The sequence below is a fragment of the Onychostoma macrolepis genome, chromosome 21, assembly GCF_012432095.1.
Source record: "Onychostoma macrolepis isolate SWU-2019 chromosome 21, ASM1243209v1, whole genome shotgun sequence".
Taxonomy (NCBI): domain Eukaryota; kingdom Metazoa; phylum Chordata; class Actinopteri; order Cypriniformes; family Cyprinidae; genus Onychostoma; species Onychostoma macrolepis.
Genome location: NC_081175.1, coordinates 27,867,478 through 27,884,543, shown reverse-complemented (window position 1 = coordinate 27,884,543; position 17,066 = coordinate 27,867,478). Strand labels below are relative to the sequence as shown.

At 35.1% G+C, this 17,066-nt stretch overlaps 2 protein-coding genes across 2 annotated transcripts in view; one reads left to right on the top strand and one right to left on the bottom strand.

The window, feature by feature from the left end:
- Positions 1 to 497: 497 nt before the first annotated feature.
- Positions 498 to 13,876, top strand: hmgcrb (3-hydroxy-3-methylglutaryl-CoA reductase b). The gene is made up of 19 exons (XM_058757407.1): positions 498 to 624; positions 1,414 to 1,600; positions 1,873 to 1,984; positions 2,336 to 2,423; positions 2,505 to 2,589; positions 3,143 to 3,248; positions 3,633 to 3,739; positions 3,829 to 3,948; positions 5,404 to 5,528; positions 5,615 to 5,948; positions 6,767 to 6,958; positions 7,041 to 7,199; positions 9,535 to 9,692; positions 9,803 to 9,908; positions 10,594 to 10,764; positions 10,950 to 11,090; positions 11,323 to 11,481; positions 11,564 to 11,718; positions 12,996 to 13,876. The coding sequence occupies exons 2-19, from the start codon at positions 1,433 to 1,435 to the stop codon at positions 13,045 to 13,047; spliced, it is 2,538 nt and encodes an 845-aa protein (XP_058613390.1). The 5' UTR covers positions 498 to 624; positions 1,414 to 1,432; the 3' UTR covers positions 13,048 to 13,876.
- A 561-nt stretch (positions 13,877 to 14,437) lies between these two features.
- The window catches only part of cert1b (ceramide transporter 1b), a 38,481-nt gene continuing 35,852 nt past the window's right edge, over positions 14,438 to 17,066 (bottom strand). Inside the window, 1 exon segment of the mRNA XM_058757406.1 lies at positions 14,438 to 16,973. The gene's annotated coding sequence lies outside the window, so the exon portion shown is untranslated.

Genomic DNA, 17,066 nt, shown 5'->3' with positions numbered 1-17,066 from the left:
AATCTGAAAATATCTTCACTTATTTGGAATGAATTTTCAAAGACAACAAACTTAACATTTACCATGACATTAATAAAACAACAATGAAAATTAAGATGTGATTGCACTTGACTAACATACAAGTTGTTAGAAAACACACACACATAATTATATTTATACAGAGAGGCTGAAGTTAACTTGGTAAAAGACCACGATGTCGTTTATATAGCAAACATGGACTTTTACCATGATAACATCAACCTAAAATATGTTAACAAGGCAGGTAAGGATAGCTGACCACATTAATCTTCAAATATTAGCGGATTTTATTTTTTAAAAGCAACACTGATACAGCTACATATACTACGTATATATTATTTTATAAATAATGTAAATAAATTATTTAATTGTCTACTAATTACCAAAAATTGCAGTTCTGCCTCTCTAGCTCAATGCATTCCAATTGCCCGCTATTAACTTCCTGGAACGTGAATCACGTGACGATCAAGCGTTTTGAACTTCCGTTGTCGTTGTGGCTGCTCCAGCTCCACCTCTGGGCGGTGCTTACGTGCTCTGGGCGTGTCGTGCGCGATGCGGTTGAGGGCGAATTACGTCAGTTACAGTCAACGAGGAGAACAGATGACGGTACGTTGTAATATTACCGAAATTATCACTTACATCTTTAACTTTATTCTTAAATCTCTCACTTCAGTCGATATAATGAGTTATCTTGACATTTTTATGTGTTATTATTGAATATGAGGCTCAATGACAGCTGTGACTCCTTTAGCCTATGCTAAATTAGCTTAGCATGCTGTCAGCTCATCCCTTTTTGACTGACTAACTTATAGCTTTTCGTTTTCTTTAATGTGTTACAAAGGTAAAATGATCATGTTGATATGTTGGTGATCTCCACGGTCACTATTACAGCTCAAATGTGATCATGCTAATGCTAGTGAACCAGCCTCAGAGTTTGTGTCTTTTTTTTTTTTTTTTTAAATTAAAGATAGTTAGCTCTCATTACTTTACCGATGGATGTGCTTTTTGTTTAAGTTTTGACATAAATTTAATTCCAGTAAAATCTTCTCGAGACGACATGGAATGTTTAAATCCATGAAAAGTTAGCACATGAAAAAGTTCGTAAAGAGTGTAAAATAATTGCTAACTGAAATAAGAGAAAAGAGCAAAGAAAAGCATCTGGAAAAATTTTTAGTTTTAAAAGATTGTTTACTACTGATTTACTGAATAATATTGGTAGTTTGAATAATATTATAAAGTATCTTTCACTGTTTTGATTAAAATTGTCACATATTTTTGAGAATTTAGTTTTTTTCTACATGTTGGGAATTGTGAAAGAAGAGTAAAATGTTTAATTAAACTATAATTCAAAATGCTTGTCAGTAATGTGGATGAGTGTGTGTGTTCTGTTGCCAGGTGACCCGCTGAAGCTGTGATGATGCTGTCACGTCTCTTCAGGCTCCATGGCCTGTTCGTCGCCTCTCATCCGTGGGAGGTGATCTTGGGAACGGTTGCTGTGACCATGTGTCTGATGTCCATGAATGCTTTCGCTACCAGTGACCAGATCTGTGGATGGAACCATCAGTGTCCCAAACTACAGGAGGTACACGGATCACATTTCAGATTATAAAATCATTAAAAGGTTTTGTAGATCTCTCTTTATATATTTATACACAAGGTTATGGTTCCATACTCATTGTATTACCTACTGAAGTCTAGCTCAGGTTGCAATGTTTGCTGAAAACTGTATGGTCGGGAATTATGATCTGTACCGAAAACGTAACATTTTTATACATTTTAGCATTTTTATATTACATATTTTATTCTACATAAAAACAAATATTAACATACACATTTTTTATTGCACATTTTTAGAAAATTCTAAGCAGCGACATGAACATTTTAACCATTACGAGATGTGGAGCCATCATTTACATCTACTTCCAGTTCAGAAACCTCCGTCAGCTCGGCTCCAAATACATACTGGGTGAGTCTCTTTTCTGAAACTTATTTACTTTTGTAATGATATATTTCTGAGTGAAACAGCACATTTAAGGAGGAAAAAATGTTTAAGACAGTTGAAGAACTTGATTAAATGGTGAAATGAGTTTCTATATGACAAATGGTTGAAAAATACACTACTTAATGAAATATTATTAAGACATACAAACATATTTTTCTTTAGAATAAACAATGCATTGATTAATTGTTCACAGTTAAGGATAAGAATCATGAATTTCGATGTTGCATTGAATTTAAATGTACAACTTTGCCTCTCATCTTAACCATTCATATTATAAAAAGTATTTATTGTGTTTTGTGTGTGTTTTGCATCCAGGTATCGCTGGTCTGTTCACCATCTTCTCCAGCTTTGTGTTCAGCACTGTGGTCGTTCAGTTTCTGGGCAAAGAGCTCACAGGACTGAAGTATGAATCTCATCTGTCTCTCAAATTCATGTCCTCTGTGTCTTGAGTTTGTCTCTAAATGGTCTCGTTGTGTTCCTGCAGTGAGGCGCTGCCATTCTTCCTGTTGCTGATTGATCTGTCTAAAGCCTGCACACTGGCCAAGTTTGCTCTCAGCTCAAACTCACAGGTACAAAAATATGATTTTGCTGCACAAAATATTGCCTTATGTTTTTTTAATTTTGTTTTATTTGAGCATGTAGACGAGTCCCAAATTAATTTCTGAGTGTTATAGGTTTTTTTCTGGAATAAAAAATGTTGTATTTTTAGTCAATTTAAATGATTTCTGTGAATCAATTCAAGTGGTCCATTTAAATGAGTAGTTTCAATATAGATTATGCAAATTATTGGTGTGTTGGCATCATCACTGAAGTGAACATTATAGAAAATGCACATTAAAAAAGTATCCAAGTGGATATTGCTGTTTGTTACTATGTGTTATAATCAGGGTAATTATAGTTTACTAAAACTAAAATCATTACATTTATTAAATAAATATTTTTCTGAAATCTTATTTCTTAACTTTATGTTAAAATAATATTAATATTTCTTTTAAATAAATGGATATATAAAAAAAAAAAACTAATAAATTACAAAAACAACAAAATTACTATAAAATGAAAATGAAAAAAGGGAATATAAAAATAAAAACTAATTCATATAAATGTAACATAAATGCACAGGAGGAGGTCAGAGAGAATATCGCTAAAGGCATGGCCATCCTGGGACCCACATTCACCCTGGACGCGGTGGTGGAGTGTCTGGTCATCGGTGTGGGAACAATGTCTGGTAAGTTACAGCTGCATGTCTCATTGTGTCTCTTTTGCGTTCTCTCTTTACTTTTCTTTTTTTTCTCCAAAGAAGTTGACAAATAAAAATTTGGGCTATCATAGGCATGTAAACCTGGATGATTTAGTGATCTGATTGCATGTTGGGGAAAGTCATGGAAAATTGTATAGTCTTTTAAATAATAATGTACATTTTTGAGAGTGAATATTTAAAAATTGATAAAAATATTTATTAATTTAATTAATAAAATTAATTTATTTCAAATAATGACTGGAAAAGTCATTGGTTAAAAGTCACTGGAACCCTTAAAAATGTGGTCCTAATCTTGCTTCAAACTTTCAAGTTATTCAGCTCTCACTCAAACTACTTCCTGTCTGATTGCAGGTGTGCGTCAGCTGGAGATCATGTGCTGTTTCGGCTGCATGTCGGTTCTGGCCAATTACTTTGTGTTCATGACCTTCTTCCCCGCCTGTGTGTCGCTGGTGTTAGAGGTCAGTGTGTTTGTTTGTAGTGTTTGTAAGATGTTCTGTATAGCATATAAACCCAGATGTGAGTGAGCATTGACCCCTGTCTCGTCCAGCTATCCCGTGAGAGTCGTGAGGGTCGGCCCATCTGGCAGCTCAGCCATTTCGCTCGTGTTCTGGAGGAAGAAGAGGGAAACAAACCAAACCCTGTCACTCAGAAAGTCAAAATGATCATGGTGAGTTTAGAAAACATCATTTTTTTAATTAATGCTTTTATTCATCACATTCACGCATTAAATGAATCAAAAGTGACAGTAAAGACATTTATAATGTTAAAAAAAACAGTTTCAATTTAATTGTTCTTTTGAAATTTCTATTCATCAAAGAATCCTGAAAAATAAATGTTTCACAGTTTCCACAAAAATGTTCAGCAGCACAACTGTTTTCAAAATTAATAATAATCAGAAACTAGGGATGCACGATATTATCAGACCGATATCGGAATCGCCGATAATGGCTTTGAATGTACATATCGGCCCGATATGAAAAATTATGCAGATATGTCTTGCCGATAAGACGAATAACTAGGGTGTAATGATAAATCGATTAATCTAATGCATCGCAATTCTCTCTGAAATCGATTCTGAGCTTAGTTTTAACAGCAGATGGCACTGCATGCTTTAGAAACAGCTTGCTTTCAGTTCCTTACACACACACCACTTGAACTTAAAATAATCATTCATAAAGTTCAAAAAGGTTGAAGCAAATTACAAGAGTGTTCACAGTAGGTTGTTTACATTAATCTTGCGTCATAAAAGCAGAGGTGCTGTTAGCCTTCTTTTAATAAAATGAAAGTAAAATACACAAATAACGCTTAGACTGTTTCTGATTAAATAAAGCAGTAATTGATGTCATAAAATCATGAGTATGTTTTGATTTAAAGGTCAGAAGCTATCGCTTACATGAATTAAAAAATCACAAACATGACACTTGTAAATTAAATTTTATATATACTGATTTATTCATTAATGTGTAATATATTTTTTAAACAAATTATGAGCTCTAAAGATTTTCAGAATTTTTACAACTCTTTTGCTTTAGACCATCTACAAATGTTAAATCTTAAAATAAAATGTTGAGGTTACTACTGCATCTTTCTGAGGAAAAAAAATGCAGCGATTGATATGTAGTTTATTTATAGCTATTTTCAAAGCTCAGGAGTCATTATAAAAGAACTTCATTATTGACTATTTAATTCTAACAAATAAGTTCTTGTTAAAAACTAATCAAAATTACAAATAATTTGCTTATTAAAAATAATTTGCTTATAATTTCACAGGAGAGACTTGGTGTTGTTTCCAAACAAAAGGAAATATATTGGTATCGGCATTGGCTATCAGCCAAAAAGAGTTGAAAAATATCAGATGTCGGCAAAATCCAATATCGTGCATCTCTATCAGAAACATTTCTTGAGCAGTAAATCAGCATATTAGAATGATTTCTGAAGGATCATGTGACACTGAAGGCTGAAAATTCAGCTTTCATCACTTCAATCAATTACATTTGAACAGAAATTCACATAAAAAGTTATTTTAAATGGCAAAAAACTTAAATAAAATTAAAATAAATTAAATTAAATAAATGCAGCCTTACTGATGTATTTTGACTTTTCTGGTTTTTGTTTGCTTCAGTCTTTAGGTCTGGCGCTGGTTCACGCTCGCAGTCGACTCGTGAATGAATCTCCGACGCACAACATGAGCAGTTCAGACGTGGTTCTGCCTGCAACGAACATGGAGTCCGACAGAACCATGTCCAGGTACGAGCTGAGAAACATGACACTGTTGAGAGTGAAAGCTCCTCTATTTATTCAATCATTAGTTATAATCTCCTTCTTTCTCTCAGTGTGGATCTGGAGCAGGTCATCACGCTCTCTCTCGCTCTGTTATTGGCGGCCAAGTACGTGTTTTTTGAGCAGGCCGAAACAGAATCCTCCCTGTCGATTAAATCCCATGTGGCCACGCCCAACTGCTCCCTGACCAATAGGAGAGGAGGAGAGGAGCGCTGTCAGAGGGTTTCGGCCCTGCCCAAAGCCCTGATGGGGGTCCCTACGAATAAAAGTAAACGAGAGCCGCCTGATCTGTCAGATGGAAACCGTGAGGAGGAAATAACCGATGAGCTCCAGTCTCACCAGCGCCGCCCTGTGGACGAATGTCTGATGATTCTTAAAGACCCCAAAGTAATTCAATCACTGTCACATGCATGTTAACAGATCTTAAAACTTCATGTGCTTTTATGTTATATCTTTCTATTCTCCACTTGTTCATTTTATATGATTTATTTATTGTTTGTTTTGTTTCATGTTTATTAAGGTATTTGTTTTTCAAATTTTTTTTCTTTCTATGTTTGTCTTTTATTCCTTCTAAGTTTTTTCATCTTTTCTCGCTTTTAATGATTTATTTTATTTGTTTATTTTTTTGTGGGGGGGGGGTATTTTCGTTTGGACATTCATTCTTTGTTTAACTTTCATTCGTTCTTTCTTTGCTTAGTTTTTTAATCTATTTTTCACTATTTCTGTTTTTTTCTGTTGCTTGTTCACCTGTTCTTTCCTTATTTGTTCGTTTGTTCTTTGTTTTGGTTTCTGATGTTTATTAATTTGTTTGTTCTTCCATCCATTTTTTTTTTTAGTTTCTTTTTTTTGTATTTGTTCATTTACTGTTTTTAATCTTTTTTTCTCTTTTGATGATTTATTCTGTTTTTTGCACATTAATTATTTTTCTTGTTTTTTTTTGTTTATTATATCTGCTTTTATCTGTTGTTTGTTTACTTGTTTTTTTTTTTCTTTTGTTTATTCATTTTTGTATCTGATGTTTAATTTATTTGTTCTTCCATTTGTTTCTTTGCTTCCATTTTTTTTCTTTAGATGATTTATTATTTTTTTGTTTCTTTTCATTTTGCTTCTTTGTTGTCTTGTGATTCTTAAAGACCCTTAAGTTATCAATCAGTAATTAACCAAACTTCATGTGCCTTACGTGATCGCTCTCTCTTCTTTCAGAGGGAGCTTGTTGCCTGACTAACGCTGAGGTGATGGCATTAGTGGAGTGCAGGGGCATTCTGGGATACCGTCTGGAAGCAGTGATGGAGAGTCCAGAAAGAGGTGTGGCCATACGCAGAGAAATGCTGTCCGCCAAACTCCCGGATAGGTCTGCGCTGGAGAACCTGCCCTACAGACACTACGACTACTCGAAGGTGCTGCTCTGGAGATCCAGAGTCATGTGTGATGACGTCACAGCCTAATGAATGTTTAAATGACATTTCCTCATTTCCCCAGGTGATTGGCACTAACTGTGAGAATGTGATTGGCTATGTACCTGTGCCAGTGGGCGTGGCCGGACCACTCCTATTGGACGGGAAAGAATTCCACGTCCCCATGGCAACGACGGAAGGCTGTTTAGTGGCCAGCACTAACCGAGGATGCAGAGCCGTCACAGTGAGTCATGTGGTTATTTTACATTAAAAAGTACATAAATATATAATGAGTAAAAAGAAAAAAGAAAACAATTATATTCTACTGGTATTTTATTTCTGTTCTTTCTTTTGCTCGTTCATTTTGTTTGTTTGTTCTTTTGTTCATTCTCTGCTTTATTTCCTTTTCTGTCATTCCTTCACTTATTTGTTCTTTCTTTGGCTGATTAATTGATTCTTTTGTTAATTTGTTTTGATTTATGTTGTTTAATCATTTGTTTGCTTGTTCAGGCATTCTTCTTTTGGTTTTGGTGTATATTCATTTGTTTGTTTGTTCTTCCATTTGTTTCTTTGTTGTTTCTTTTGATTATTTTTCATTTACTTGTTTATCTTTTCTTTTGTTGATCTTTTTCATTTTTTATTTACTTTTGCACCTTTGTTCTTTGTTTAATTTTTTGTTCATTCTTTTACTTTTGTTCTTTTTGTTTGATTGATTTTTGTTGACTTTCTATTTTTTATTTTTTTATTTCTGTTGTTTATTAATTTGTTTGCGTGATCATTCTATTTTTATATTTATGTTCGTTTGTTTTTCCATTTGTTCTCTCTTTCACTTTAATTTCAGTTTCTTCTTTCATTTGTTCAGTTGATTATTTTTTTCCCTTTGTTGACTTATTCATTTTATGTTGCAAATAGGCATGAGATTCTCACAGTATGATAACCTTAGATAAAAAATATCACGGTATTGCAGTTACAGCTCTAAAATATGTTATTTTTAAATGTCTGGGTAAAAACAACTTTTTTTACACTGAACACAATATATTTTATTTTTAAGAAACATATAGAACATTTTGGAACAGTAAACATGTCAAGCTAAATAATTAAAATAAATAATTGAATTCTTCTTAATTAAATTAAGTGCAGTCACTTAAGTGAGCCTAAACCTGCAGCTCAACAATAATCAGAACATAAATAAATAATTTTCTGTAAAAAACAAAAAAAACAAAAAACAAAATCCTTATAAATAGAAAAAAAAAAAAATGCAGTCTGAACCTCAATGATCAAAACCATAATCAAAACATAATTTCTGTAAATAAATAAATAAAAATAAAGCAGCAGTCATTAAACCTGCAGCTCAACAAGGTTTTTGGAGACATGCTCACTTTCTACACATTCATCTTTTAGTCCAAGTTATGCAGGAATGTTCACCCTTCCCGGATTAAGTTTGGGGCGGTGAGGTATGAGGATGTGTGCACATACACATAAAGAGAAAGAGAGCACCAGTGTGTTACACACACACACACACAAACACGGTCTCTCTCCGTACAACACTAACAGTGGCAAAGTTTGTTTTTTTAAATGTCGTGATTTTGAACAGATGTAAACAATGGCAGGAGGCTTAAAAGTATAGACGTGATACCAGCTAAATGTAATTATTGTACTAAATCGCAGAAACATAGTACTTTAGTCTGCTATTATTTAAAGTCTGCTGTTCCCCGCTCTGTGAAGTAACGTGAGGGAGGAAACTAGACGTTAGCTATTTAATTAGCCATGTAATCTGCCTCAGTAGCAAGCCAAATAGTATTTATTTTAACACTTTAACGGCAGGTGGGTGGGTCTCTGTCTTGATTGGGGGTGAAAGAGGGAGAAATGAAGATGACACAGATATATAGTTTATGTACAACCTGGAAGTATTTATTTAGCGATCGGTGCTAAAACGTCATCTGAACGGAACATCGTTGTGTATGGGAACATGGTTAGTTTACGTTACCCATACGTCTTTTTCGACGGGGAAAAAAGTTCCAGGGATTCACCTCCTTCGGCCATCATCACACAGGTGACTCTCACTGACCGCTCGCACCAACCGGAGGAGGAGGGGCTCTTTACTGCTTACAACTGAGGGAGTCCTGCACTTTCTGTCTTTGAACAACAAGTAAAAAAAACTGCGCATACCGCAGAAACGGTGACTTTTCCAAACCGTGGTATACCTTGAAACCGGTTAACGTCCCATGTCTAGTTGCAAATCAAGTTCTTCTGTTTTTCTTTTGCTTGTTCTTTTTGTTAGTTTGCTCTTCTGTTCATTTTGTCTAATTTTGTACTTGCTTTTTTGTTGATTCATTTATTCTTGTTCTTTGATTTCTGTTGTTTATAATTTGTTTTTAATGTTTACTCATTTGTTGATTTTTTTTTTTTTTTCCGTAGTCTATCTGCTTATTTTTAAAATGTAAATTTTAAAATTTTCATTGTTGTTTTCCTGTCTTTCTTTTGTTGACACATCCATTGTTTTTATTTTATTTAGCACAATCGTTGATTGGGTTTGTGAAGTGTCTTGTCACTCAGCGCTGTTTCTCTGGTGTCTGTAGTTGTCGGGTGGCGTGAGCAGTCGTGTTCTGGCGGATGGAATGACTCGAGGGCCGGTGGTTCAGATGCCGTCGGCATGTCGGGCGGCGGAGGTCAAGGGCTGGCTGGAGAGTCCAGAAGGGTTCAGTGCCATCAAACAATCCTTCGATCACACCAGCAGGTCAGAGTGCGAAGGTCACATACAGAATGAACCCTATATAGCACAGCTGTGGGATGGTTTCCAGCGCTCAGGATAACTTCAGCTCTGAAATAGCTCTGTGTGTTTCTCAGGTTTGCTCGTCTGGACCGGCTGCAGGTCAGTTTGGCCGGGAGAAACCTGTACATCCGCTTGCAGTCTCAGACCGGAGACGCCATGGGCATGAACATGCTGTCAAAGGTGTGTGTGATGAACCAGAGCTCGAGCGCTTCTCGTATTACAGCAGATTTATGGGTCACAGAGCAGTTGACCTTTACTCCAGCACTGACTTTAATAGATGTTCCTGCTCTATTTGAAATGAACTATTATATTAAAATTCACAATGGTTTGAATTACATTTAATATTCTACTGTACTTGAATTTAAAGAAGTTCAGTCTGATCGTTTCAGTGTGTGTGTGTGTATATATATATGTATGTGTGTGTGTGTGTGTGTATATGTATGGATGTATGTATCAAAATATTTCAATGAAAACATTGCAGTAAAGTATAATATTATTGTATAAATAATAATATATTTATAATTAAATTGATATTACATTTATACTATAATATATATATATTTAATTTTTATAATATATTTCTTTATTTAAAATGAGTCTTTTTTCATAAATTCCTAATATTTTTACAAATATTTTTCAATTGTTTGTTTTATTATTATATTTATGTTTTATTATATATATTAATTATTATATAAATTTTGAATAAATAAAAAAAAAAAAAAATGTAATTAAAAAATTTACTGATAATGTTTCATGAATAGGTTTCCTGCCCTACATTATTTAAATCTAAAATACAGTGACCAAAAATCTGAGACATCTGTGTGACATGAAGGGTTACAGTTGCATTGGTCGTGTGTGTCTGTAGGGAACAGAACAGGCTCTGAGCAGACTTCAGGAGCGTTATCCTGACATGCGCATGCTAGCCGTCAGCGGGAACTACTGCACCGATAAAAAACCAGCCGCTGTCAACTGGATCCACGGCAGAGGAAAGTCCACCGTGTGTGAAGCAGTCGTACCAGCACGAGTCATCAAAGAGGTCAGACCGGTTTAAAATCTGTTTGCTAAGAGAAAGATAGCTACTGTTCTTCTAGAGGGCGACAGAAAGCCAAAAATCTCAGGATGTTTTACTTTAAAGTGTACAAATGTATCCTTCTGAATCCGTTCAGTGCATGAAATGCAAATGGAAATCCAAACTGTAGCATCAGTTGATTGTGTTTGCAGGTGTTGAAGAGCAGCACAGCGGCTCTGGTGGAGCTGAACATCAGTAAGAATCTGGTGGGTTCAGCGATGGCCGGGAGCATCGGGGGGTTCAACGCTCATGCGGCAAACATCGTAGCGGCCATTTACATCGCCTGCGGACAGGTGCGTGAGACTTACAGCTGCTAATGACATTTGCTTTAATACACATATTCCTGATCATATTGTCTGCAATTTATCATGTTATGCATTGTGAATATTATAATTCATAATAATGTATGCATTTATAAAATTACGTTAATTAAAAATATAACACATTTACTATCAGTTATTATATAATTGCTATATAATTTTTCTATATTGTTGTTTATATGTGTGTGTGTGTGTGTGTGTGTAGGATCCGGCACAGACGGTGGGCAGCAGTAACTGCATCACCCTGATGGAGTGTGTTGGGATGGATGGAGAGGATCTGTATGTGTCCTGCACCATGCCCTCATTAGAGCTGGGAACTGTGGGAGGAGGAACCGGGCTGCCTGCACAACACGCATGTTTGCAGGTAACATACACACACACTCGAACAACATGAGCATCAGTAAGGCAGTGAATGAGCTAAACGCACTGCTCTGTGTGTTGGTCAGATGTTGGGAGTTCACGGCTCCAGTGATCTGTGTCCCGGTGAGAACTCGCGGACGCTGGCGCGGATCGTCTGTGCCACGGTTCTGGCCGGAGAGCTCTCTCTGATGGCCGCTCTCGCCGCCGGACACCTCGTCAAGAGTCACATGACTCACAACAGGTACAGCACACACCTGCATCATACAAAAATCCTTCCTTTCTATAAACACAACACTTTTAATTCTTTTTTTTTTTGTACTCTACATATTTGTGATCAGAAATGTTTTATTTTTAATTTGCAATTAGTCTTCTCGGAAACAAAGTAGGAGAGAGATAGGGGGGTGGGATCGGGAAAGGTCCTTGAGTCAGGATTCAAACTTGGGACAACTTTAGCGCTATGGCACTGTATGTCAGCGTGCTGCACACAAGGCTATCGGCGCAGACACAAGAGTTACTTTTGAATACTGTAAATATTATTTACCGCATTGAACCGAATATAAGACGATGTTTTTTTTTTCTTGGAACTACATCTGAAAAAACACAGTTGTCTTATATTCAGGGTCTAGACTTTGACATGTCAATAATACACCCACAACAATAGGTGGCGCCAAATACACACAAAACGAGTGTGCCAAGAAATACGTAATGTAATGTGTGTTGTAATAATGTTAGAAGTTCGCAAGTGAAAACAAAAGAAAAAGAAAAGCTTACAGCAGCATGATCGTGACTGTCATGTTAGCCTGATGGGACCAAACTTCCTCTGTAAGTGATTTTAAAGCATAAGACAGTACCCAGATTAGAAGACTACAATAAGATTTCACTTCTACTGTTAATTAATTTTTGGTAGGCTACTATGAGATTGATAGCCTAAATGTTACATAATTCAGATGGGCTACCTGTTATTTTTATGGTATATTAAAAAGTGTATATTTTTCAATGTCATTGTTGGTACATTTTAGCAGTATTTACCATACATTCAAAACAAAAATTAAAACAGGAAAAATATGCAATATGATTATGTTTTACAGAGAGGAGAAAAAAAAACAAGATTTGGTTTTCAAAAAGCCTTTTTCCAAAAGGTGCATCTGGAAAAATTGGGGTCGTTTTATAATCAGGGTTGTCTTATATTCGGGACAATACGGTGTATATATATATATATATATATATATATATATACACACACACACTTTATATGAATGAGTATATTAAATAATATATTAAACAATGTCTGTCTCTAAATGCTTAGTATGCACATTATAGAATAAATATCTTTTTTATATATATAATATAAACTATATAGTTAACATTACAAATATATTGCATGATTTGACCCGTTTCTTTCCAAATTGTCTAGTAATATTAACATTATTACATTTACAACATTAAGATATTTATATTACAGTTTGATTTTACATTATATTTTTTTGTTTAGATTTTAAAGTGTTTTTACTCTAACAGGTCGAAAGCCAATCTTCGAGAGACTGAACCGCAGCCGAATGAAGCATCCTGAAGAACAGAGAACTCTGGGAAACGGAGTCTGTGTGGTTTCTCGTGATTATTCTCAGGGCGTCTGAAGACACGGCCTGCAGGAGTGACAGGTGTCTGGAGGAGTTCTCTTCTGTGAAGCAGCTGGGGAACACTAATGCTTGACGTTTGAGTTGTGCCTCATTTTTGTAAGGCGGCTACAAGAGTAAATGAGCGACATGCTGCTGCGTTTGTGACTCGATTGCTGCTCGTTTCACTCAATCTGTGTCTGTTTAGTCTTGCACTAAAAGCCAAAACAAGTCAAAGTTTATATTGCTTGATAGTGAAAACTGCAGAAAATGGGACGTGAAAACAGGCTTTTTTGCACACAGGTGGACAATTTCTAGACTAGAAATCATGATCTGAGATCAGAGTTTGATGGGGAATTTTGCAGGTTGGATCTTCAGTTTTTGAAGGAATGTATTTAATTCACTTTTAATCACGCCAAACTCACTGTGACAAACCTTATACTGACGGTGCTACTGTACTTTAATAATAGTAATTTGAGTTTATGAATCTGAGTGTGAATGTGGCTGTTACGTAACTAAAGAAAAGGGTCTGATGGTGTTGCGTTTCTGTTGCCTCTGTATGAATTTATGACTTCTTGTCAACAAATCCTTTCAATTTCTGACCATAGAAAGTGCCGATGAAGCCATATCTGTCTTTTAAACTTGCTTTGTCTTGCTTATTTATCTTGTCACTTTCACTTTATTTCTTGCTAAACCACTGATCAGATGAGCATATTTTTAAATTACAGTATTTTTGTTAACGGTTTTAAAAGAATTAAACTGTACAAATAAACATGAACAGAGCATTATTAGCATTCTGTGTACTTTTTTTTTTTTTTTTTTACAAAAATTGCCTATAAATTTAGTGAGACTTTCTTTAAATTTAGTCCTTGTTTTGTCATTTCACATTAATAAAAGTTAATGCAAATCAAGCCCAAGATTGGTTACGCATAGTATTTTATATATTAATTTAATTTGCATTTTTACTTAAACATATCTGAGGTTCGCTTATACTGTTAATGGTTTTTTTTTTTCATATATTTGCCAAAATATGATTTTTCATGCCATGACAGCTTTAAAATCTGCAGTTTTATACAAGTATTCTTGCAAAACAGTGCAGGGCTACACGCATCGCTCCACCCACAGCGCATTTCATTGGTTCGTGGCAAAGTAGTCAATAACAGACCGTGTAACTGTGAACATTAACATGTTTAACAACAAATGAAGTATTACAAATAAGCAAATGTATTATAAATCAATAATATGCACTTTATATACACTAAGAGAATTTCAAAACTCCTAAATAAAACGGAATATGGATCCAAACAAGCATTAATTGCACAAAGAATGAATGACACGAGTCAGAGGTGCAGAAAGATGTCAATCATTTTATTCCTCTCTACACAGGGCCGCGGTGCCGCCCTCTATTCACAGTACATGTTCATCCTGACACCTTTAGTGTGACACGTTATTATGTACACGAAACATCTGAACCCCAACGACATTACATTCAGTGCAAATGCAACTAATAACACATTAGACTGTATTAGACGGACACACAAGCAGAACGCCTCTCCTGATTGGCTGTTTCCACCGATAAACCCTCCAATCAGCAAACGCTCACCTCGGGGGGTAAATCAGGTGTACGTTTGTTAAAGTAACACATTCAGCTTTACGGTTTCACTCCGGTGGATTCGTACATTCGGGTTCAGCGAGTGTCTGGAATGTTTAAGTTGTACGAGAGTGGCGTTTTATAAATCGCAAATACTCCGATGTTGTCGTGCACCTGCTCTACTCGTCGTCCTCTACGGTGTTTTTAACAGTCTAACATGGGAACAGTTTTGACCAATGAAAATGTTTCGCAAAAAATGGAAAAGCTCTGGTCTTTTGCAAAAAATTATTTTCTTGCTCAGTTTTTTTTTTTGTCTTGTTTTCCAGTATAAATATTAAAAAATTCTTAAATCATCATAAATTTATTGGAGATGCAAAATATCGGAGATGCAATATATTTATCAAAATTAAGTGAATTTATGCGTAAACATGTCAGAAAATATATATAAAAAATCTATTTAATTCAAAGGGAAAACAAGATTTTTTGACATATATTTTTTCTTGTTTTAAGCATAAACTAATTTGATCAAGTCATTTTACTTACTGTAGATGCAAATTGTATGCAAACATTTTCTGAAAAATTAATGTAAATTAAGTGAATTGAAACAATAATATTTGGCAGTTGACTAAAAAATACATTTATTCCAAACGGAAATATATATATTTTTTAACCCCACTGAGAGATTTATTTTTTCTTGTTTTAAGAATTAACTTTTTTTTTTTTTTTTTCTTTCAGAAAACAAGACTGCTATCTAACTAACATCTTAAGTAATTTTATTTATTTTACACTGTGGATGCAAAAGGAAAACCTTTTCTGAAAAATAGATCAAAATTAAGTGAAATCATCCTTAAATCAACTACAGTAAATGTATAAAAATTAAATGGGGTTGTGCCTAAAACAAAGAAAAACATCTATCAGTGGGTTAAAAAACAAAACAAAAACTTGATTTTTTTTTACCCCACTGACATTCTTGTTTCAAGCATAATTTAAGAAAACAAGACTTAATATCTTAATTTTACTTCTCGAGTAAATATATCTTGATTTAAGAATTTGTAGATTTTTTGACTGGAAAACATGACAAAAATACTGAGTAAGAACATCATATTTTGCCAGTTTGTGCCTTTTAAAATAGTTTACTAATGCTTGAGATTTACTTTTTCACTTTAGAAGAATACATTTAATCAAGAAAAAATAAATAAATGCAACTAATTCTACCTGATCTATAACTACATATCATCTAAGCCCCAAATTTGAACCGCATCTCCCTATTGGACAGTGAATTTGATTGGCGTCAGGGCTCCTCCAATAAGAGAATGCTCTTCTGATGACTCAGTCTGATTGCAAAATCACATTTAAATAATAACTTGAGGTACGAAATCAATATGAAATGATCTTTGTATAAACACTACAGGATGCCAGGTTGGTTTGTGGCTGTAGTTTGGATATAACGGATGTGGGCGGTACGATCAGCAAGATCAATAATGAGGCACTTTTCTAGAAATGTTTGAGTCGGTACACACAGTCTCTCACTCACACACACACACACACACACACACTAAGGCATATGGAGTCGGATTAGTTAGGTAAAAGCATCGACTGACGATCTGAAGCAATAATGAAATTATATACAAATAATCTGCGCGCAAAGTTTTTCTGACGTATTAAAAATTTCTGGCGGTAACGATCGATCTGGAATTGTGCTACGGTATATCAGCTGCTGAGACACGGATATAACTAAATCAAGAAAGAAATGAAGCGTCTCCTCATCATCAGCAGATGCTGCACTTCATAAAAGAGACGGCCGACATCGAGACGAAAGGCAGGTTCATAGAGTTCACTCACAAACATGCCTTTGATTTCCCCAAACAACAATTATACGAGGACAATGAAAGCAAAGCTGAAATGTTTGTTCAAAACAGAAAAAAACAAGACTAAAACAGAGCCGGTCTCATGTGTTCAGCTTCAAAACTCTCCGTTATATAGAAACTTCCCATCTCACTTACTTACATACATACATATATATTCATATCAATATAGATCTCTGCCAGAAAACATGGGACAGACATTGGCGTTTGGCATCTCTAGTCCTCTGTCTGTGTGAGCTAGTGTGGCGCTACAGAACGGCATCAAGCGTCTGCCGATGGGCCGCCGCAGGGGCTTCCTGTGGCAGCGGGATTCAGAACAGTCTGGAGAAGGGACGCGATGAGTCTTCTGTGTCGCTAGAGGGCGCTGTAGCTAGAGGAGTGTGCGGGAACTGGAGGCGCTCGGCACACCCATGGCAGAACTGGGGAACTGCAAACAATGAAAAAGAATTAATTTCATTAAAAAATAAAAATAAAATAAAACGTTTTTTTAATAATAATAATAATAATAATACAAATAATA